Consider the following 24,315-nt stretch of genomic DNA (forward strand, 5'->3'; position numbering starts at 1 on the left):
TAATTTCAGCATGTGAGGGGCAGCAGGGAACGGTGTTCTCACGGATCCCTGGTGTTACAGCAGGAGGCTGGCTGTCAGTCACAGCCAGCTCCCATTACAGATTGTGCGCGGTCAGCTAATAAGCCATCCATACGATGTGAGTTTATGTCCATTTGTGGGAATCCCCTCCCAGTCAGAGAGTAAACTTATGTCCTGGGGCGGGAGGGTTTAACGGCATTGTCTCACTTTTTTCTGTTTTGCTGCAGGAAGCAGACAGCTCCATAAATTGGACAGTGGCCCAGGCTGGTACTGCAGGCTGAGTCCCATTCACTTCAATAGGACCAACTGACACACATTGTACAGAGCTGATTGCTTCATGCAACAAAACAGATAGAAGTAGGACAACCCCTTTAAGGTGGCCCTTAATATGGAACTATACATCATTCACCCAAAGGTGGAACAAGATTTCTTACACTTCTAGTCTTTGTTGTAAGATTTGGATGTCCTGTGATAAGCAATGCGGTATTTCCTTCCCACCATAAGTGACGTAACCTCGTGTACCCAGAGGACGGGCGCACCAGGAAGGACGCTGACAATTACTGGGGGACAAGCAAAACCTCAGCTAATCAAAGTGAAGTAGAACCTTCTGACTCCTCGCTGGGGGAAGACGCAATCCTGACTTATCAGAGATAGCAGAAGCTTGAGGTTATTGACTAATATTTTGGCGCTTCGGGTCGACGAGGCTTCCTGATGATATAGCAGATGTGGTGGAGCCTACAAGTAAGACGGGTACCCCCCAGGGACGACTTCTGGGAAGAAGGACGGATGCTGATAAGGAGTCCGCAGTGTGTATCCGCTTATGTGTTACAAGCTCGCCTCTTAATAAGGTGCGGGGGAATAGCAATCCGTGTGTTTGCATCCCATTAGCCGCCGAGCAGATGTTCCGCTCGCCCTGTTTCTGCGTGTGCCGTACATTCCAAGCGAGTTTTACCTCCGGCTTCTGCCAGATCTATTAGTCTGCAGGTAAATGTATCTGAAGTGTTATTAATGAACTCCTCTTCATCACGTTTACTCTCAACAGTAGTTAATGAGGAGCACAATGAACCCTCCAGAAACAGTCCATGAAGAGGGTTCTAGTTCCTGGGGCATGATGCACTTTTAATAGGGTTCTGGAACCTTGAGGGAACCATCAAAGTTTGATTGTTGGAGGCAGTTGACCTCTATGACTGCCAATCAGTGAATAGGGCGAACTGCTGTGACCAGTAGGGGCGCTGTGGGTTGGAAAACTGCACATCAAACATCCACTTCATTCCGCATGGAGAGGGATTCTCTTGGCCATGTTTAACACGTTCATGGCCAGACTACTTGGTAACCTAAGAACCAATCAATGTTCATTGTTGCATTGCAAGAGCAATAACTCACTTACATAACTGTATGAGGGGCTTGTGTATGGTGGGGCGACTTGTGGATGTAACTGACCGCACTCTGGGGGACATATAATGTGTTGTAGATGTTACTGGCCGCACTCTGGGGGACATATAATGTGTTGGAGATGTTACTGGCTGCACTCTAGGGAACATATAATGTGTTGTAGATGTTACTGGCCGCACTCTGGGGGACATATAATGTGTTGTAGATGTTGCTGGCCGCACTCTGGGGGACATATAATGTGTTGGAGATGTTACTGGCTGCATTCTGGGGGACATATAATGTGTTGGAGATGTTACTGGCAGCACTCTGGGGGACATATAATGTGTTGGAGATGTTACTGGCCGCACTCTGGGGGACATATAATGTGTTGGAAATGTTACTGGCTGCACTCTGGGGGACATATAATGTGTTGGAGATGTTACTGGCTGCACTCTGGGTGACATATAATGTGTTGTAGATGTTACTGGCCGCACTCTGGAGGACATATAATGTGTTGGAGATGTTACTGGCTGCACTCTGGGGGACATATAATGTGTTGGAGATGTTACTGGCTGCACTCTGGAGGACATATAATGTGTTGGGTATGTTACTGGCTGCACTCTGGGGGACATATAATGTTGTGAAGATGTTACTGGCCGCACTCTGGGGGACATATAAAGTGTTGTAGATGTTACTGGCTGCACTCTGGGGGACATATAATGGGTTGGAGATGTTACTGGCTGCACTCTGGGGGACATATAATGTGTTGTAGATGTTACTGGCTGCACTCTGGAGGACATATAATGTGTTGGAGATGTTACTGGCTGCACTCTGGGGGACATATAATGTGTTGGAGATGTTACTGGCTGCACTCTGGGGGACATATAATGTGTTGGAGATGTTACTGGCTGCACTCTGGGGGACATATAATGTGTTGTAGATGTTACTGGCCGCACTCTGGGGGACATATAATGTGTTCTAGATGTTACTGGCTGCACTCTGGGGGACATATAATGTGTTATAGATGTTACTAGCCGCATTCTGGGGGACATATAATGTGTTGGAGATGTTACTGGGCGCACTCTGGGGGACATATAATGTGTTGTAGATGTTACTGGCCGCACTCTGGGGGACATATAATGTGTTGTAGATGCTACTGGCCGCACACTGGGGGACATATAATGTATTGTAGTTGTCACTGGCCACTCTCTGGGGGACATATAATGTGTTGTAGATGCTACTGGCCACCCTCTGGGGGACATATAATGTGTTGGAGATGTTACTGGCCGCACTCTGGGGGACATATAATGTGTTGGAGATGTTACTGGCTGCAATCCAGGGGACATAAAATTCATGCTACTTGCGCCAAACTTGTCACGTGATTTTATGCTCCGGGGTCACGGTGGGAATCACTGTACAGGGCAGCGCCAATCGTGAGAGGGCTGTGGGTCTAATAAAGGGTCGAGGGGCCGTTCAGTGTAATCATGACCTGTTGAGTAGTTGAAGACAAGAGATGAGAATGTTCTAGAACACGGTGGTGCGTTGAGATCCTACCACGACTGGTTTATGTCTTCACCTGATGGGTAATATTGGCTCTTCTGATCTTTGCAGCTCCCTTGGTGGACCTGACTCCGAGTCACAGCGGCTCCGCCATGCTGATGCTCTTATCGGTGGTCTTCGTCGGACTGGCCGTCTTCGTGATCTATAAATTCAAGAGGTAATGGCTGTCCCGTTCCCCGCCGGCGGTGCTCCAGCGATGGCCGCCCGAAGCATTGACATCTCTGTTGGTGTTTTTAGGAAAATTCCTGGAATTAATGTATATGCACAGATGCAGAATGAGAAAGAGCGAGAGATGGTCAGTCCAGGCAGTCAAAACGAGAGCTTGTCACCTAATGCCCCTCCCACTCAGCCGACGGGCCCTGAGGGCAAGTTGGAGACACAGCCCATAGGTAAATAAGTAGCTGGTCCTGATTGGCTGCACGGGAACCCAAGTGACCAGTCTTGCCTGTCTGAATGACCGAGCGCTTTGTATCCCCCTGCCTTCCCACTCTGAGACTTGTGTAATCTTACTTATTCCTTCTGTCATATCCTTGTCTTTCTTAACTAACCCTGAGATGTGCAGGCGCTCCCCCACCGCGCCAGCAATAATCGCCCCACCCCCTCCCGCGCGTTCCTCCAAAGCGCTGGTAGTGATCGCCCCCACCCACCAGTCCTTCACTGTGCAGGCAATAATCCCCCCCACCCCCATGTAACTCAGGAGCAGTACAGGGTAAGTAATGTATGTACACAGTGACTCCACCAGCAGAATAGTGAGTGCAGCTCTGGAGTATAATACAGGATGTAACTCAGGAGCAGTACAGGATAAGTAATGTATGTACACAGTGACTCCACCGGCTGAATAGTGAGTGCAGCTCTGAAGTATAATACAGGATATATCTCAGGATCAGTACAGGATAAGTAATGTATGTACACAGTGACTCCACCAGCAGAATAGTGAGTGCAGCTCTGGGGTATAATACAGGATGTAACTCAGGATCAGTACAGGATAAGTAATGTATGTACACAGTGACTCCACCAGCAGAATAGTGAGTGCAGCTCTGGGGTATAATACTGGATGTAACTCAGGAGCAGTACAGGGTAAGTAATGTATGTACACAGTGACTCCACCAGCAGAATAGTGAGTGCAGCTCTGGAGTATAATACATGGTGTAACTCAGGATTAGTACAGGATAAGTAATGTATGTACACAGTGACTCCACCAGCAGAATAGTGAGTACAGCTCTGGAGTATAATACAGGATGTAACTCAGGAGCAGTACAGGATAAGTAATGTATGTACACAGTGACTCCACCAGCAGAATAGTGAATGCAGCTCTGGAGTATAATACAGGATGTAACTCAGGATCAGTACAGGATAAGTAATGTATGTACACAGTGACTCCACCAGCAGAATAGTGAGTGCAGCTCTGGGGTATAATACAGGATGTAACTCAGGGTCAGTACAGGATAAGTAATGTATGTACACAGTGACTCCACCAGCAGAATAGTGAGTGCAGCTCTTAGGTATAATGCAGGATGTAACTCAGGATCAGTACAGGGTAAGTAATGTATGTACACAGTGACTCCAGCAGCAGAATAGTGAGTGCAGCTCTGGGGTATAATACAGGATGTAACTCAGGGTCAGTACAGGATAAGTAATGTATGTACAGTGACTCCACCAGCAGAATAGTGAGTGCAGCTCTGGGGTATAATACAGGATGTAACTCAGGATCAGTACAGGATAAGTAATGTATGTACACAGTGACTCCACCAGCAGAATAGTGAGTGCAGCTCTTAGGTATAATGCAGGATGTAACTCAGGAGCAGTACAGGATAAGTAATGTATGTACACAGTGACTCCAGCAGAACAGTGAGTGCAGCTCTGGAGTATAACATAGGATGTAACTCAGGATCAGTACAGGATAAGTAATGTATGTACACAGTGACTCCACCAGCAGAATAGTGAGTGCAGCTCTGGAGTATAATACAGGATGTAACTCAGGATCAGTACAGGATAAGTAATGTATGTACACAGTGACCCCACCAGCAGAATAGTGAGAGCAGCTCTGGGGTATAATACAGGATGTAATTTAGGAGCAGTAGAGGATAAGTAATGTATGTACACAGTGAGTCCACCAGCAGAATAGTGAGTGCAGCTCTGGAGGATAATACAGGATGTAACTCAGGAGCAGTGCAGGATAAGTAATGTATGTACACAGTGACTCCACCAGCAGAATAGTGAGTGCAGCTCTGCAGTATAATACAGGATGTAACTCAGGATCAGTACAGGATAAGTAATGTATGTGCACAGTGACTCCACCAGCAGAATAGTGAGTGCAGCTCTGGAGTATAATACAGGATGTAACTCAGGAGCAGTACAGGATAAGTAATGTATGTACACGGTGACTGCACCAGCAGAATAGTGAGTGCAGCTCTGGGGTATAATACAGGATGTAACTCGGGATCAGTACAGGATAAGTAATGTATGTACACAGTCACTCCACTAGCAGAATAGTGAGTGCAGCTCTGGAGTATAATACAGGATAAGTAATGTATGTACACAGTGATTCCACCAGCAGAATAGTGAGTGCAGCTCTGGGGTATAATACAGGATGTAACTCAGGGTCAGTACAGGATAAGTAATGTATGTACACAGTGACTCCACCAGCATAATAGTGAGTGCAGCTCTGGAGTATAATACAGGATGTAACTCAGGAGCAGTACAGGATAAGTCATGTATATACACAGTGACTCCATCAGCAGAATAGTGAGTGCAGCTTCTGGAGTTGGGTGTGTGCTGGTGAAGCTCTGCAACTTCCAGGGTGTGGTCAGAGAAGGAGGTTTTGCTGAGCTTGGATCCCAGAGAAGGTGCACTTTTCTGGGCTTTGTTGGATATGGAGTCCCGCACCTCCTCTCCCCGGGGCCACTCGGGGGGAGGGAGGGAAGTGAAGGCATTGCTGGCATCAGCAATGCCGAAAGAAAGTTTGCCACTGGTGCCGGAGAAGCCAGCAGCACGCAGGAAAACAGGAGCTTCTGCTGGAGGTAAGAAGAGACTTGGACCTGGTCGTGGCTGCAGCAGCGTGGCACCATTTGTCAGCACGGCGGCTTCTGATAGCGCAGGGAGTGAGATTGTGACCCGCAGCCAGACCCGCAGGAGAGCAGGTGAGCCGCAGACCCTGGCAAGTATGGGTAAGTGGAGCGAAAGAAAGAAGGAGGAATCAGTGATTGAGCTGGCCTCCAGGCTGGCTAAGAGTATTAATGACTATAACTTTGCTGGAAAAATGTTGGTCATGCAAAAAGGGAAGGTGCGCGATGCCAAGCTGGTCATGGAGCAAAATGCTTCTAAGGACAGAAAGGCAGAAGCCAGAAGGGCAATAAAGAAATGCAAGGACTGCATTAGAATGTGGGAAGCGGTGAGGGAGAAAATACTGGAGGAGAGCGGTCCCTTTAAGGAAAAAATAATAAATGATGACCGGTTTGCAAAGATGGCGGCAAGGTGCAGTGGCCAGGAGCAAAGCGAGTCAAGCAATGATGAAGCCTCAGATGAGGAATTGTTTGAGGATGTGCAGGAGACCCTGGAGGAGCAGCCCGTATGCTCACAAGAGCTAGTACCAACACCCAGTGGCACTACAAGTTCCAGAGAGCTGTTGCCTGAGGAAATTGGACTGCCATCTACCTCAGGGGAATCAGAGGTGGAGGGAAACGCAGGAAGGCTACAAGTGCAGAAGACCCCACAGCCAGAAGCCTCTCTGCATATTGGGGGCTTCATGTTTGGCAATGAGATGCCGGAGGAGGATGTAGAGATAAAGAAAAAGAAAAAGAAACCTGTTAAGCTGCAGGAAAAGCTTGTGTTTGTCAAAGTTCCCGTGAGGACTGACCTGGCTGCAAAGTCGGATCAGAGTTCTGACCCCAAAAACCCCCCTGGCTCGGGCTCTGTGGTGGGCCTGGAGCAGGGAGTTGGGGAGAAAAGGGCCCAGCTGGTCAGACCCCCTGTCCCTGTGTTAGTTGGTAACAGGAGCAAGGAGGTCAGTAAGAAAGGCGCAGTAAAGGCCAGTACAGATGCAGGTCGCGGTAACAGCAAGGAGGGTGGCAGCGGTGCCACTAATGCAGCAAGTGCTGCCTGTGATGCGGAGGGGGCTGCGGACCTAAAATCAGGGGTCTCCCATAATCTGGGAGTAAGTCAGGCCGGATCCCGCGCCTCCAGTGATGTGGAGGCAAAAAAGAAAAAAGGAAAAAGTAAAAACACAAGCAAAAGTCCGGAGGCTTTACCATCTACCTCCGGAGAGGCCAGGACCCATGGACCACATGATCCGAGGATAAAAGTGGTAGATCCGGGTATGGATGTGCGAGAGCGTGTGGTGGATGTGAGGGACAACGCCGAGAGTAAACAATTCTCTGCAGGTTCTGGGCCTTCGGGCACCTCGGGCCCCCCTGGCAGCCGGGGATCTAGAGGCCCAGGGGATAAGGTGGATAGGCCGGGGGGGTCACAGGTTCCAGTCGCCCCTCCAGCGGCGACAACAACTGGCAGGAGTTATGCCAGTGTCGCCGCTGGAGGGGAGGGGTCCTCCTTGTCTCCAGGCTCTAGGGAGGGCGCTTTGCAACAGCGTCTCCTGGAGGCTTTACGGAAGGGGGAGAGTACAATCACAGTTGGAGGAAGAGAGGTGGATCTATCTCTCTGGAAAGAGAGACATGGCTTGGGTGCCTTCCGAGAGCAAAGGGGGGAGACCGTATGGTCCCTACCGACACCCGGGCAGGACGCAGGTCGTAGGAATGTGGTCCGTCTTCGTTGGAGAGGCAATGATACATGCCCTCCGAGGGCAAGGGTAGTGGAGCTTCTGCTGAAGATGGGCTTCAGGGCAGTTGACATCTTTGCCCTGATCCATCCTTACGGCACGTCTGAGTTTGACATCAGCTTCGTTCGCCCAGAGGGCTTAGAAATCTTCTGGGGGAATTACGAGCTGGTGAAAAACGAGCCCGGCTGGCGAGACTTTGCCATCCAGGTGGTGTCTCGCCAGAACGGTATCAAGAAGGTGACCGTTTTGACTCGTAACGAGTCACTTTCTTGCTTTGACATCATGACGTGGCTCAGTAGGTACGGAGAGGTGACGGAGATGCCAAAAAAGAACAGGGATGAGCACGGCATATGGTCTGGGGCCTGGACGTTCATGGTCCAGCTGAAACGTTCAGGTAACTCAGTGGCACACATACCTTCTGCAGCCTTCCTCGGCAGGGATCGTATCTTGGCCTTTTACCAGGGGCAGCCGAAGCTCTGCCACAGGTGCGGCGACCCCTCACACTTGAGCGCCGCTTGTAAGACCTTGAAGTGCGCTCTGTGTGGGGGTCTGGGTCATCTAGCCGCCTCCTGTGCGGAGATTAGGTGTAACCTGTGTGGTGACCTCGGTCACCCATTTAGTCGCTGTCCGCGCTCCTTTGCCAATGCGGTCTCAGCACCTACGGATGGGGGTCATGATGTGGCCTCCGGGGGTGAGGGGACCAGCAGAGGTGGAGGAGCTCAGGAGCCAGGGAAGAACCGGCAAAAGACGCCTGCGGAGCAGAGGCGTCAGGAGAAACGCAGACGGAGCAGGGAGCTGACAGGAGCACCCACAGCAGGTGAATCAATGGTGGCCCCTGTTCCAGAAGCAAATCTCGCGGCTGAGGCTTTGAGGGACAGCGATTTAGATGAGGAGGACAGGAGGATCCAGAGGGAGGAGACCAACTCTGCAGATTCCTCTCACTGCGAAAGTGTGGATGAGGAAGGCAAGAGGTGGCTAGAGAAACGGCGTAAGCTAGGTGCCACGAGGAGGAAACGAAGGGGGGATTCAAGATCTTCTCCCACCCCGGGCCAAGTACTGGAAGGAAAAGCCTGCTCACCTCCAGTTGGACTCTCCAATAGGTTCCGAGCCCTCCGAGACATCTCTTCCTCCTCTTCTGAGGGGGAGGCGGAGGGCAAGGTTCCTAGGGCAAAGGAAGGGTCAACAGGGGGCGCTGAGTCTCCACCTCGTGAAGGCATAGTTCCTTCCGGGGTGGAGGCTACTCTGGAACCTGGAAACAAGGACGACGGGGTCAGGGGATCCCCTGCTATGGACACATCTGTGTCCAAAAAAAGAAGCAAGGGGCTTTCCTCTGACCCCGAGGAAGCGGGTGTGAGGAAGAAAGCCGTCTAATTTAATCACTCATGATGGCGGCACCCACTCCGCTGACTCTGGCATCAATTAACGTTGCCAGCATTAAGTCTGATACGGCTAGATTTGCGGCCTTTGATTTTCTCGGCCGCGTTGAAGCCGACATTTTATTTTTGCAGGAGACCAGGCTGTCTGATTTGGCAGCCATACATAAGGCAAAAAGGGAGTGGAGGTTAGGCCCTTCCTACTGGTCTCTTGCGGCCGAGCCGTATAGTGGAGTGGCGGTACTTTTTACCGCAGCGGTTGAATGCCGACGAGTTATTGAATTAGAAATGGGAAGGTGCCTGATCTTAGATGTCCTCATGAAGGGACAAGAATTAAGACTTGTCAACATCTATGGTCCCCAGTCAAAAAAGGACAGGAAGAGTCTCTTTATGAGGATCAAGCCCTACCTTTTTACCAGCCGCCAAGTTGTCTTTGGAGGTGACTTTAATGCAGTCACAAGAGCCCGCGATAGGGGAGGCTCTGGAGACAGGCGGTTGACTTTTGACAGCGTCGCACTTAATAGTATAGCTAGCGAGGCTCGCCTGGTGGATGTCCACATCCGGCACACCCCAGGCCACGAGGGGTTCACCTATTATAGAGGTCAGAGCAGGTCTAGAATAGACAGGTTTTATTTGAAGGAGGAAGCCATCTCTTCACCAGTGTCCGTTGTTGAGGTGGAATTCTCCGATCACTGTCTAATATTGTTTTCTCTGAGTGTTGCAGAAACCCCCCGGATGGGCAGAGGTTTTTGGAGACTGAATTCATCACTCCTGGAGGAAGCAGAGATAAGACAGTCCTTTGAGGATTTTCTGCAGAGCCAGGTACCATTACTGGATCTCTGTAGCAGTAAGTCAGAGTGGTGGGAGATGTTCAAGAGGAGGGCGGCAAGGTTCTTCCGAGAGCTCTCCAACCTCAGATGCCTGGACAGGTACCGCCTGTACAACGGCCTGAGGAGGAAACTCGAACATCTCGTTTCGACTGGAGGTAGCCGCGAGGAGATCTCCAGAGTGAAATCTTTGCTCAAGAAATGCCAGTACGATAGACACGCATCCTTGGTTTTTGAGAGGGATTTCGGGAAGTACCGCTCGCCCGACCCTTACAGAAACTGTAGGATGTCAGTGAATAGTAAAGTGGTCACTGGACTGATCGATAGTACAGGATCCCTCAATCGATCCAGATCAGGGATTCTGGAGGTCGTCAGATCCTACTACTCGCAACTCTTGGGAAAGAGGGATCTAGATTCGGAAGTGATGTCGGCTTTCCTGGCTGAAACTGTCCCTGAGCCGGGGGTAGACACCTCTCTTGATGTTTTGACAGGAGAGATCAGAATAGAGGAAGTTAAACTGGCGATTGATGGGCTCCGGCTCAAAAAATCGCCAGGACCGGATGGACTAACATCCGAGTATTATAAGACCTTCAAGGACCTCTTGAGTCCCCTCTTGACGGAGGTATTAAATGAGTGTCTTTCCTCGGGCACTCTGCCAAAGTCAATGAGGAGGTCAGCTTTGATCCTTCTGTCAAAGGGTAAAGACTCGAGCCGTATTGAGAACTGGCGTCCCATAGCACTTCTCAATACGGACAGGAAGGTTCTGGCAAAAGTGCTGTTTAATCGGTTGGTCAAGTTTGCACCCCAGCTCCTCTCGGGGGCCCAGCATTGCTCTGTTCCAGGCCGTAGCACCTTTAGCGCTGTTCTTGGTGTCCGGGAGGCAGTGGAGCAGGGTAGGGCTGGTCACTGGGAGGGGTACTTGCTGTCCTTGGATCAGGCCAAAGCGTTTGATCGGGTTAATCACGAGTACCTCTGGTCAGTCCTTCTGAGATACGGCCTGCCAGTGGGGTTTGTTGATTGGCTGCGAACATTGTATGCAGGGGCTGAGACTTTCCCGCTGGTGAACGGTTGGCTTGGCCGCCCTTTTGAGGTGGGGTCCGGCGTCCGTCAGGGCTGTCCTCTAAGTCCCCTGTTGTATGTGTTTGCGATAGATCCCTTTCTTAGGAGGGTTGATCGTGGACCTATAGCAGGGGTCGGGATGGACCGGGCGGTGCCGGAGGCTACCCTGAGGGCAGTGGCATACGCCGATGATGTCACGCTCTTCGTATCCTCAAGGGAGGAGGCGGAGTTTGTGGTGTCGGAGGTGGATGCCTACTCAGAGGCATCCGGGTCCAGAGTCAACTGGGATAAGTGCGAAAGTCTCTGGTTAGGAAGGGGGGATCCTGTGTTTGATCTCCCGGACACTCTTCCGGTGCCCCAGACTTCAGCAAAAGTTCTTGGCATCAAATTTGGCCAGGGGGATTACCCCATGCAAAATTGGGTAGACAGGCTGGATGGTGCCACTCAGAAGGTAAACCAGTGGAAGGGTTGGTCTTTGACCCTTCGGGAAAGAGTTAGCTTGATCAAAACATACCTGCTCCCTTTATTCATCTACCTGGGCAGCGTATGCATTTTGCCAGAACCTCTCTGGACTCGGGTCTACAACCTGTTCTTCCTAATGTTGTGGGGGAATAGGTTGAACCTGATCAGGAGAGATGTTACATACCGCACGAGGAGACTAGGGGGGTTATCTATGGTCAACCCCGTGGTGTTTCTTGTAGACACCTTTTTTAAGATCAACATAGGCAACCTCTGGCAAGAAAGGGCTCCTCTGTGGGTCTACTCCTGCCGGGGATGGTTTCGGCCCTTCTTCCAGGAATGGGAGACAGGAGGGCGAGTGAAGGACCTTCGCACGCAGCACGGACATCTCCCGGCTTATGCTACCTTGGTTCTGAAGGTGATACGCCGGTGGGGTCTGGGGATGTGGGAGATCAGGACTCTGACGAGGAGGCTCCTCGACGAAAGAGTCCTGTTGACCCGTTTCCAGAAGCCCCTGGCGCTCAAGGACTGCCCAAGTCGGGACCTGGAGGGAGGGTTACGTTTACTGAATTCAACCCGGGTCCCCTTGAAGTTTTGGGACTTGGCTTGGCGCTGCTTTCACGGGAGACTGTATGTAAGGGGTAACTTGAAGAGCAGGCCTCTGATTGACAGGGGTTGCCCCCGTCAGGAGTGCAGCAATGTGCTGGAAAGCATGGAGCATTTCCTGCTTCAGTGCCCCTTTAATACAGAGGTATACCAACGGGTAGGGGTCTCCATAGGCTGGCGTCAGCTGGCACACTTCTCCTATGCGGAGTGGGCTTATGGAGCCTTCAGAGGCCTTGGTGGCAGGGACCGCTGCACTTTATTTCTAGTTAGCCTAGTGGTCAGGTTCCACATCTGGAGTGCACGGTGCCTGATTTCGACGGAACTGAAAGTCCTCCCCGTGGATACGGTATGTAGGAACATCCTGGGTGACCTGGTGAAGGTACGTTCTTTGGAGTATGAGAGGCTGGGCACATCTAAGGCTTCTCTCCTATGGAGAGGGCTTGTTTTTCGTTAGGGACAGTCTTTTCTTAATCTTCTAGGGGCAGAGTAGGGAGAGAGGAGGGACAGGATAGGGAGAGAGAAGGGATAGGGCAGGGACAGTTTTCCATGAAGGGTCAGACTGAGGGGCAGATTAAGGACAGTCTAGGGCAAATTAGGGAGAGAATAGGGAGACCTTTTTTTAAATTAAAGGGATAGAACATTGTGATGTCTGTGCCCGGCTTATCACCTCCAATCCCCGTGGCGGGCTGTGAGTGCACCATGAAGCTTTTTGTTTTGATTTGGGCAAAATGGAATGAAGTAGGGCTGCAGGAGAGCCGACCTTAGGCTTTCGGGTTATGTATATAGTATATATTATGTATGTTGGTATTGGAGTGTATTATGGTTTTGTATGTATTGTATATATTCACGTTTTGGGTGGTAGGTAGGTTGGGTGGGGAGTTGGGGGGAGTGGGATTCACGCCTTGAGCCGTAGCCTGGCACGTCCCGAACATTGAACTCTGGGCACGGACTGGTGGAGCGGGCATGGCCCCCAGGCTGCGGCGGGCACAGTGTGGTATTAATAAAAAAAAGAAAACCCTGGTGTGGCTTGGCACGTCCTGAACTAAGAACTCTGGGTACGGACTGGTGGAGCAGGCTTGGCCCCCAAGCTGCACTGGGGACCAAAAAAAAAAAACAAAAAAAAAAAACAAAACAAAAAAATATATATTTTTAGTTAGTTTTTTATGCCAGTTTGGCTCGGTCTTTCTGTTTGAATTTGGTTATTTATGTTGCTATTTCAGTTATTTATGCTGTTTGTTATTGCTTCCATTTGTTCTGTGTGGGTGCAGTGCGGCACGGCTGGACCTGGAGTTATAGTTTACAGGGTTTTATGTAGTTAGTTTCCTTTGTTTTATATTTTAGGTATATACTTGTATATAGTGTTATAGGTGTATATTGTGTTATATGCTGAGTGTGTATGTGTGTGGGTGTGTACGGCGGGGGGAAGCCCGGATATGGACTTTTACTTTGTTTATGGATCATGGACTGTGGGGGAAGGGCCTTATATTGCTTTATATGGTTATTATTGTTACAGTTTGTCTTTGTTGTGTTTTTTACTTTTATAATAAAAGATCTACAGGATGTAACTCAGGATCAGTACAGGATAAGTAATGTATGTACACAGTGACTCCACCAGCAGAATAGTGAGTGCAGCTCTGGGGTATAATACAGGATGTAACTCAGGGTCAGTACAGGATAAGTAATGTATGTACGCAGGGACTCCACCAGCAGCAGAATAGTGAGTGCAGCTCTGTTGAACATTTGACAATACAGGTTTGGCTGGTGCTCGTTCCCCTTTAAGATATCTACATATTTGATAATGCTAACTCTGTCGATTGATAAAAATTGCAATATTCTCACAGTTTCAAAGTGAAAATGTTCTCTGCGATGCACATTTAAACCCTTTTAAGCCTTTTCAGCAAAAAATTAAAGGCTCAGCACTGCGGACAGCAGCTGAAACAGCCAAATGCAAATGTAAGACTTATTCCATCTGAATTTTATGAGGCTGAGATTAAAGGACATCTTAACAGGAGGACAAGTAGAAGAGACTACAAAAGGCAGAAGTGCTTGGCTGGTGCAGAGCAGGGGAACTAAGTCACCTCTCTGGGTAGCCCCAACCCACAACCTGTGATGGTGGAGCTGGAAGTCATTCGTATCAGCCACTGAACGACGGGGAACGCTGGACACAAAGTAATACCTGTGAATGGTTACTAGAGATTGATGGTAACTGGGAGCGGACTGGGGAGACCACTGCATGCGCCCGTTGCTGGCTGCCAGGGTGGACAATACCACCTCGGTTGGCGTATTTAAATGCTGGCATAGGAAGACCTAGGTATGGCTCTGGGCTGCAGAGGAACAGCCAAAGCTTAACCAAATAGAGATGTCATTCGATACAAGTCTGTCTACCATACAAAAGAATAAAACTGGTTAACGTCTGCTGCAGCATTCAAGAATAGACTTCAGTGTTCAATAATAGCGTCAATTATATCTATCTATCTATCTATCTATCTATCTATCTATCCCCTATCTATCTATCTATCTATCTATCTATCTCCTATCTATCTATTCATCCATCCATCCATCCATCCATCTCCTATCTATCTATCTATCTATCTATCTATCTATCTATCTATCTATCTATCTATCTATCTATCTCCTATCTATCTATTCATCCATCCATCCATCCATCCATCCATCTCCTATCTATCTCCTATCTGTCTATCTATTCATCCATCCATCCATCCATCTGTCTATCTATTTCCTATCTATCTATCTCCTATCTATCTATTCATTCATCCATCCATCCATCCATCTCCTATCTATCTATCTATCTATCTATCTATCTATCTATCTATCTATCTATCTATCTATCTATCTATCTATCTATCTATCTATCTATCTATCTATCTACCTATCTATCCCATATCTATCTATCTCATATCTATAAATTTATCTATCTCCTGTCTATTTATCTATCTATCTATTTCCTATCTATCTATCTATCTATCTATCTATCTATCTATCTATCTATCTATCTATTTATCTATCTCATATCTATCTCATATTTATCTATCTCATATCTATCTATCTATCTATCTATATATCTCATATGTATCTATCTATCTATCTCATATCTATCTTCTATCTATCTTTCTATCTATCTATCTTTCTATCTATCTATCTCAAATCTATCTCCTATCTACCTCCTGTCTATCTCCTATCTATCTATATCCCATCTATGTATCTATCCATCCCATATCTATCTATCTTTCTATCTATCTCCTATCTATCTATATCATATCTATCTATCTATCTATCTATCTATCTATCTATCTATCTATCTATCTATCTATCTATCTATCTCCTATCTATCTATCTATCTATCTCCTATCTATCTATCTATCTATCTATCTATCTATCTATCTATCTATCTATCTATCTATTTCCTATCTATTTATCTATCTATCTATCTATCATCTATCTGTCTATCTCCTATCTATCTATTTATCTCCTATCTATCTCCCATCTATCTCCTATCTATCTATTTATCTATCTCATATCTATCTATCTCATATCTCTCAAACTATCTCATATCTATCTATCTATCTATCTATCTCATAACTATCTATATCATATCTATCTCCTATCTATCCATCTATCTCCTATCTATCGCTCTATCTCTCTATCTATCTATCCCATATCTATCTATATCTATCTATCTATCTATATCTCTTATCTATCTATATCTCTTATCTATCTATCTATATCTCTTATCTATCTATCTATCTATCTATCTATCTATCTCCTATCTATCTCTCTATCTATCTCCTATCTATCTATGTATCTATGTCCTATCTATCTGTCTGTCTGTCTATCTATATGTCTATCTATAATTTTTTTCTACCAGCACAATCAAAAACACTTTTTTCTCACATACATTTTGTAGCTAATAAGCTATGAACATTTCAGACAAGTGCCATAGAGTATTCTCCTGGTTTTCTGCTCATTGAGCCCCCCACTATGTGAAGTATCGCTGATCCAGCGCCACATCCTGGATAATTACTATGGAGTGCCAGAGGGGGGGTGATTATCTCACATGGGGCTGGATCTGGCCCTAAACCAAAACTTGGAGCACAGAGGGGGAACGGCGTCCGTGCCAAGCGCTCCTTTCATTTACAGAACAGTGTACTCCTCGGCGTGGCGTCACCGCTCAGCGCTGCGCTGGAAGCTAAAGCAGCGTAAGATTAGAAAGCTGATAATTACTGTGGAGAGCTCCCACCTCCTCCATCATTATACCACAGTCAGCGGAAGAGCAGCTGGTCAGCAGCAGAAAAACTTCTTGAAGGTGTCTGGAATTGTTCTAAAGTCCTTTAATGTATTATTAACTGGAGCGGCCAGATCATCATTCTAGACCAGCAAACTTGTCGGAGTCTTTGGGCCACAATGGAAAAAGCGTTCTACGTTTAACACACAAACACTACCGAAGGCTGATAAGAAAAACAAGTTCATGCCTCCAAACAATCCCCATCATCCTCTATCATGACTCCAAACAATCCCCCATCATCCTCCATCATGACTCCAAACAATCCCCCATCATCCTCCGCCGCATCTCCAAACAATCCTTCACCATTCTATACTGCGTCTCCAAACAATCCCCCATCATCCTCCACCATGCCTCCAAACAATCCCCAACATCCTCCGATGTGCTTCAAAACAATCACCCATCATCTTCCAATGTGCCTCCAGACAATCCCCTATCATCTTTCCCTATGCTTCCAGACAATCTCTCATCATCCTCCAATGTGCCTCCAAACAATCCCCATCATCCTCCACCACGTCTCTAAACAATCCCCCATCATCCTCAACTCTGCCTCCAAACCATCCCCATCATCCTTTACCACATCTCCAAACAATCCCCCATCATCCTCCATTCTGCCTTCAAGCAATCCCCCATCATTCTCCACAGTGCTTTCAAAAAATCCCCCATCATCCTCTACCGCATCTCCAAACAATCCCCCTTCATCCTCCGCTGTGCCTCCAAACAATCCCACATCATCCTCCACTCTGTCTCTTAACAATCACCCATCATCCTCCACCATGCTTCTAAACAATCCCCCATCATCCTCCACCATGCTTCCAAACCATCCTCCATCACCTTTCCCTGGGGCTCCAGACAATCCCCCATCATCCTCCTCTGTGCCTCCAAACAATCGCCATCATCCTCCAATGTGCCTCCAAACAATCGCCATCATCCTCCAATGTGCCTTCAAACAATACCCCATCCTCCTCCACCGCGTCTCCAAACAATCACTCATTATCCTATACTCTGCCTCCAAACAATCCCCCACCATCCTCCACTCTGCCTCCAAACAATCCCCATCATCCTCCACTCTGCCTCCAAACGATCTCCAATCATCCTCCACTCTGCCTCTAAACCATCCTCCATCATCCTCCATCATGTCTCCAAACAATCCCCCATCATCTTCAAATGTGCCTCCAAACAATCCCCATCATCCTCCACTCTGCCTCCAAACGATCTCCCATCATCCTCCACTGTGCTTCAAAACAATCACCCATCATCTTCCAATGTGCCTCCACACAATCCCCTATCATCTTTCCCTATGCTTCCAGACAATCTCTCATCATCCTCCAATGTGCCTCCAAACAATCCCCATCATCCTCCACCACGTCTCTAAACAATCCCCCATCATCCTCAACTCTGCCTCCAAACCATCCCCATCATCCTTTACCACATCTCCAAACAATCCCCCATCATCCTCCACTCTGCCTTCAAGCAATCCCCCATCATCCTCCACAGTGCTTTCAAAAAATCCCCCATCATCCTCTACCGCATCTCCAAACAATCCCCCTTCATCCTCCGCTGTGCCTCCAAACAATCCCACATCATCCTCCAATGTGCCTCCAAACAATCGCCATCATCCTCCAATGTGCCTTCAAACAATACCCCATCATCCTCCACCATGCTTCTAAACAATCCCCCATCATCCTCCACCATGCTTCCAAACCATCCTCCATCACCTTTCCCTGGGGCTCCAGACAATCCCCCATCCTCCTCCTCTGTGCCTCCAAACAATCGCCATCATCCTCCAATGTGCCTCCAAACAATCACCATCATCCTCCAATGTGCCTTCAAACAATACCCCATCATCCTCCACCGCGTCTCCAAACAATCACTCATTATCCTATACTCTGCCTCCAAACAATCCCCCACCATACTCCACTCTGCCTCCAAACAATCCCCATCATCCTCCACTCTGCCTCCAAACGATCTCCAATCATCCTCCACTCTGCCTCTAAACAATCCTCCATCATCCTCCATCATGTCTCCAAACAATCCCCCATCATCTTCAAATGTGCCTTAAAACAATGCCCCATCATCCTCCGATGTGCCTCCAAACAATCCCCATCATCCTCCACTCTGCCTCCAAACGATCTCCCATCATCCTCCGCTCTGCCTCCAAACGATCTCCCATCATCCTCCACTCTGCCTCTAAACAATCCCCCATCATCCTCCACCACGTCTCCAAACAATCCCCCATCATCTTCAAATGTGCCTTCAAACAATGCCCCATCATCCTCCAATGTGCCTCCAAACAATCCCCTATCATCTTCCACTATGCCTCCAAACAATCCTCCATCATCTTCCAATGTGCCTCCAAACAGTCCACCATCATCGTCCATTGTGCCTCCAAACAATCTCCCATCATCTTCCAATGTGCCTCCAAACAATCCCCCATTATCTTCCAATGTGCCTCCAAACAGTCCACCATCATCGTCCATTGTGCCTCCAAACAATCTCCCATCATCTTCCAATGTGCCTCCAAACAATCTCCCATCATCTTCCAATGTGCCTCCAAACAATCCCCATCATCCTCCGATGTGCCGTCAAACAATTCCCCATCATCCTCCACCGTGTCTCCAAACAATCCCTCATCATCCTCCATTGTGCTTCCAAACAATCCCCCATCCTCCTCTGTGCCTGCAAACAATCCCCCATCATCCTCTGCTCTGCCTACAAACAATCCCCCCATCATCATCCACCGTGTCTCCAAACAATTCCCCATCATCCTCCAATGTGCCTCCAAACAATCCCCATCATCCTCTACTGTATCCCCAAACAATCCCCCATCATTCATCTCTGTGCCTCCAAACAATCCCCCATCATCCTCCACTCTGCCTCCAAACAATCCCCATCATCCTTCACTACGTCTCAAAACAATCCCCCATCATCCTCCACTGTGCCTCCAAACAATTCCCCATCATCCTCCAATGTGTCTCCAAACAATCCCCCATCATCCTCCACTGCGTTTCAAACAATCCCTTATCATCCTCCACTCTGCCTCCAAACAATCCCCCATCATCCTCTACTCAGCCTCCAAACAATCCCCATGATCTTCCATTGTGCCTCCCAACAATCCCCCATCATCCTCCACCATGCTTCCAAACAATCCCCCATCATCCTCCACCGTGACTACAAACAATTCCCCATCATCCTCCACCACGTCTGCAAACAATCCCCCATCATCGTCCACTCTGCCTCCAAACAATCACCCATCATCCTCCACCACGTCTCAAAACAATCACAATCATCTTCCACGGAGCTTCCAAACAATTCCCCATAATCCTCCACTCTGCCTTCAAACAATCCCCCCATCATCATCCACTTTGCCTTCAAATAATCCCCTATCATCCTCTACAGTGCCTCCAAACAATCCCCCATCATCCTCATCTGTACCTCCAAGCAATCCCCCATCATCTTCCACTGCGCCTCCAAACAATCCCTATTGTATTAAGAACCACCCCCTACTGTCCTCCTCCGCACCTGTATTCTGTACCGCACTTCCAGCATTTGGTCAGAACAGATTTTAGATTCAGTGACAGCAAGCTGTGATCTTGAGAGCTAAAACGTTTCTGTAGACAATTATCATCTGCATAGAACATAAAGATGTCTATTTGTGAATACTGTGTGTCGCTGTCCTGAATATATATACTCTTTGTAACTTTATAGGGATCAGAGCTGTCGATACAGAGCTCCAAAACCCCTGCAGTGACTGCTAAATGATAAAATTCTGTCTGCCTGCAGCCACCACTAGAGGGAGCTCAGGAGATGACTGTATTCTGTTTTTTAAGTGATGTCACGGTGTGTACAGGAGTCACTTCAGCCCCCCAGTGGTTACTTCCCTGGTAAGTCACTGCAGGGGATGTGGAACCTTGTGTCAGATAAATGGTCACCAATCACTATTAAGATATAATAAGAAGATGATATGCAGAGAATTGTGAAGCTATTAAAGGGGTAGTCTGAGCTTTCTTTCACTAGTCACCTATCCTCTGGATAAGTCATTAGTAGTTGATGGATGGGATTTGCTGCCCAGATGTTGCCATCAGCAGACTAGGGTGGAAGTGCCGTGCTGCTACGCCACTTCCAGCTCACGGGATAGGTGAGCAGTGTCTGATCACTGGAACCCCTTGAACACTATGACAGGGGTCCTGAGCCCTCCATTAATCTTCACTATACAACTGCAGTACTTTGCTTTTTCCATTGGCCCCATTGAATAGAGTGGTTGTTGCTTCACTAAAACTCTTCCGGTGAGGAGAAACCCTCATTCCAGTGATTGTGGGGGTCCCCAAGTGATCAGACATTTATCACCTATCTACATGTCCTTTGTAGCAAAACCCCTTTAAGATGCTAATATCATAAGCCAATAATTATGAGGCTCTGGAGATTTGGGAACAAAAGATATTGCAAATCAGCAACGGTCTCATAATGATCATTAGAATGTTTTGGCTTACAGCAGTACATGTAGTCCAGGGTGTAGTGTACATGCCCTGACTCTAGGGGGCACTTGAACTGTCTTGATGCCTGAAGTTTAATAGGCAGTACAGTGTATAAAGCCTTGGGGGTACTTCAGCATACAGTAACTTGTCTTAAAGAGTCCTTGAAGACCTCCATACCTATTGGCGCTTAGTTGTCAGAACCCACTGATAACCATGAGACTGGAGACTCTCTAATATGTACGACTCTCAAAATATGAAAAAAAGGAAATTGCATTTCAACGCTGGATCCTTTTGTTCCCTGAGAGATAAGCTGGTGCCCGAACTGTCTAGCTGTTTGGCTGATTCAAATGTTCATGCGTATGGGGGCCCCCTTGAACCTACAACCTCTTGTGTTCCAGTTGGCAGCTCTCTCCGCTAGGCTATCCATGGTTGGGACAATTCTTTGCTGAAACTCAGACCTGTTCTGTGGCTCCTTGTTCCTGCTAAATCTGCTTCCTGTCTCCTTGTTCTGGCTCCGGCATGCTACTAATTAGGACTTCCTATATAAGCCTAGCCCTGCCACTCCTTCAGTGCGTGATTATTTTGTTCAACTACCTTGATCAAGCTCCTCTTCCTCCTGCTCCTCTACAAGCATACTGATACCTCCTGCTGCTGACTTTTGGCTTCCATTTGACTACGCTTTCGTCTCATCCATTTGTACTCCATACCGATACCTTGGCTTCTATTGACTACGCTACCATTTCATCCATTTGTACTGCATAATAATACCTCCTGCTGCTGACCTTTGACTTCCATTGACTATGCTTCTATCTCATCCATTTGTACCGCGTACCCTGACTTCCCGATAATGATTCCCAGCTATTCTGACTACTCTCCAGTGACCGACTTATCTACTGCACCTGTGGCTCCAATCCAGCATCGGTAAGACATGACAAGATAATCACGCCCCCTAAAATGGAGTCTGTAGTAGCCACACTCAAGGAACAGGTCACAAAGTTCCAAAAGTTCTGTGCCTCCTACTAGGAAAGGGTTGCTGCTATGCAATGTGAGATTGAGGGGTTACAGAGGCAACTCTTGGTGATGCGCTATTCAGCACCAAACGTCCACATGCCATTGCCGCAAAATTTGCTGGAGATCGTCGCCAATACCAAGGTTTCCTAAATCAATGCCGGATATATTTCCAGGTGCAGCCACCTTGTTTAACAGTGATAGGAAGAAGGTATTTTTTATCATTAACCTCCTCACTGATGAGGCGCTCACATGAGCCTCGTTATACATAGAGACTAGTAGTAATCTGCTTGACAGCCCTGATGCCTTCACGACGGTTATGGGTCAAATTTTTGATGATCTGAACCGCTGTGCCATGGCTGAAAGGAGGTTAGATAAGCTACGACAGGGGCGGTGTTCCATTGCAGAGTATATGGCAGAATTTCATCACTGGGTGAATGATCCCACGTGGAATCCAGCTGCACAACAGAGCCAATATCGTTGGAGACTATCGGAGTGGCTAAAGGGTGAACTTACCAGAGTGGAGACTCCTGACAACCTGGAATACTTCATTCAACTGTGCATCCAGATTGACAAGAGACTTTTCCAAATGGTGAAAAGAGAGACTGTGGGGTTGGTGAACTAACACCCCTTATTCCTTTAGCCAATCCACATTGAGTCCTCCACCAAGGACTGAAGCCACACCAGAACCGATGCAGGTCGATGTCATCCACAACCCCCTTTCCAATGCTGAAGAGGAAAGACGCCATGTTGATAATCTGTGCTTTATTGTGGAGACTCAGGACATTATGCTTTAAACTGTCCAAACAAGTTCCAAAGGACTCTCGCCCTAGCCAACGTCAAGGCTACAACCAATCTAGCCGTCACGGAACAAGGGGATGTCACCAAACACACCTTTGCACTGGTTATTCAAGATGGTGTGAAGATCCCTCCACCGCTCCACCATTTTGTTCTCCCAATGGAGGTATTCGCGAGAGATCAGATGACCCAGTGTTCAACGATGCTGGATTCTGGAGCGGGAGGAAAATTTATGGATTTAAAATTTGCTCTTAACAAAGACATTGCCACCAGACTTAAACTCATACCAATTGAAATGGAAACCGTGGATAGTTCACCCTTGTCCTTGGGACCTGTCACACAGGAGACAGTCGAACTGAAGCTCTGCAAGAAACCGGACTGTCAAGAAATGATCAGCTTCCAGCTCATCTCGTCCCCTAAATTTCCAGTGATTCTCGGGATCCCTTGGTTCTCTACCCATAATCCCTCTATCAATTGAAAATCAAGGACCATTGCTTTCCCTTCAGAATTTTGTAAAGAGAATTGCCAAGTAGGACCATCAACCACTGAACCAGAGCAAGACCCTGCAGATGACCAACCGGCCTTCGGGAAGTTACCGGTTCATTACCACATGTTCAAGGATGTCTGCATCAAGAAGAAAGCTGACCAGGTGCTACCTCATCGGCCATATGATTGCCCTATTGAGCTGCTCCCTGGATCTTCTATTCCATTGCGCATCTACAACCTTGCAGAACCAGAGTTAGGGTTCCTTCGGGAACATTTGGATGAGAATCTAAAGAAGTGCTTCTAACGACCATCTTTCTCCCCAGCAGAGGCACCCATTTTCTTTGTTAAAAAGAAGGACTGTACTCTTCAGCCGTGCATTGACTACCTGGAGCTAAACAAGATTACTGTTAAGTATCGCTATCCACTGTTATTAATTCCAGAACTGCCGGAGAGGCTTCAGGCAGCCAAGGTCTTTACTAAACTAGACCTCACAGGAGCATATAATCTGGTACGAATCCACCCCAGAGATGGACACTTCAAATCTCTAGTGATGCCATTCACTCTCTGCAATGCTCCCACTACCTTCCAGCACTTAATCAATGATGTATTTCGTGACCTCTTGAACCATTTCATTGTGGCATATCTCAATGACATCCTCATTTTCTCAGATAACTTGGAGGAATATTACTAGCACGTTTGGGTGGTCTTGGAGCAACTCCAAAAGGAATAACCTCTACATCAAGTTAGAGAAATGTGAGTTCGAACAGACCCAAATATAATTTCTGGGATACATTATCTCCCCAGAGGACTTAAGTATGGATCCCAGCAAGATTAAAACCCTCCTGGATTAGCTTATTCCAAAAAATTTGAAGGAAGTACATACAGCACCTGATTGGTTTCGCTAATTTCTACAGAAAATTTAAAAAAGGACTTCTCAAAAATGCTTTTGAGAAACTAAAGACTCTACCGTATTTACGTCAGCACCAATACTGATCCACCCAAACCAAGAGTTACCTTTTTCCGTGGAGGTAGATACCTCTGACTCTGCAGTGGGAGCCATTCTATCACAACGAATGGGAGATAAGATGTAACTACACCCTTGTGCACTTCTATCCTAAACGTTATCAACCACAGAGAAAAGTTACAATTTTGGGAACAAGAAGCTTTTGGCCATCAAAGTGGCTTTCACCAAGAGGAGACACCT

The 24,315-nt window shown here is 47.6% G+C and overlaps 1 protein-coding gene across 1 annotated transcript in view; it reads left to right on the plus strand.

The window, feature by feature from the left end:
* SORCS1 (sortilin related VPS10 domain containing receptor 1) overlaps positions 1-24,315 on the plus strand; it is a 619,679-nt gene that overhangs the window by 589,882 nt on the left and 5,482 nt on the right. Inside the window, exons 25-26 of the mRNA XM_066601489.1 lie at positions 3,001-3,106; positions 3,187-3,338. Of these exons, the coding sequence (XP_066457586.1) occupies positions 3,001-3,106; positions 3,187-3,338 (258 nt within the window). The remainder of the gene's footprint in view (positions 1-3,000; positions 3,107-3,186; positions 3,339-24,315) is intronic.

The sequence above is a fragment of the Eleutherodactylus coqui genome, chromosome 4 (genome assembly GCF_035609145.1).
Source record: "Eleutherodactylus coqui strain aEleCoq1 chromosome 4, aEleCoq1.hap1, whole genome shotgun sequence".
NCBI classification, from domain to species: Eukaryota; Metazoa; Chordata; class Amphibia; order Anura; family Eleutherodactylidae; genus Eleutherodactylus; species Eleutherodactylus coqui.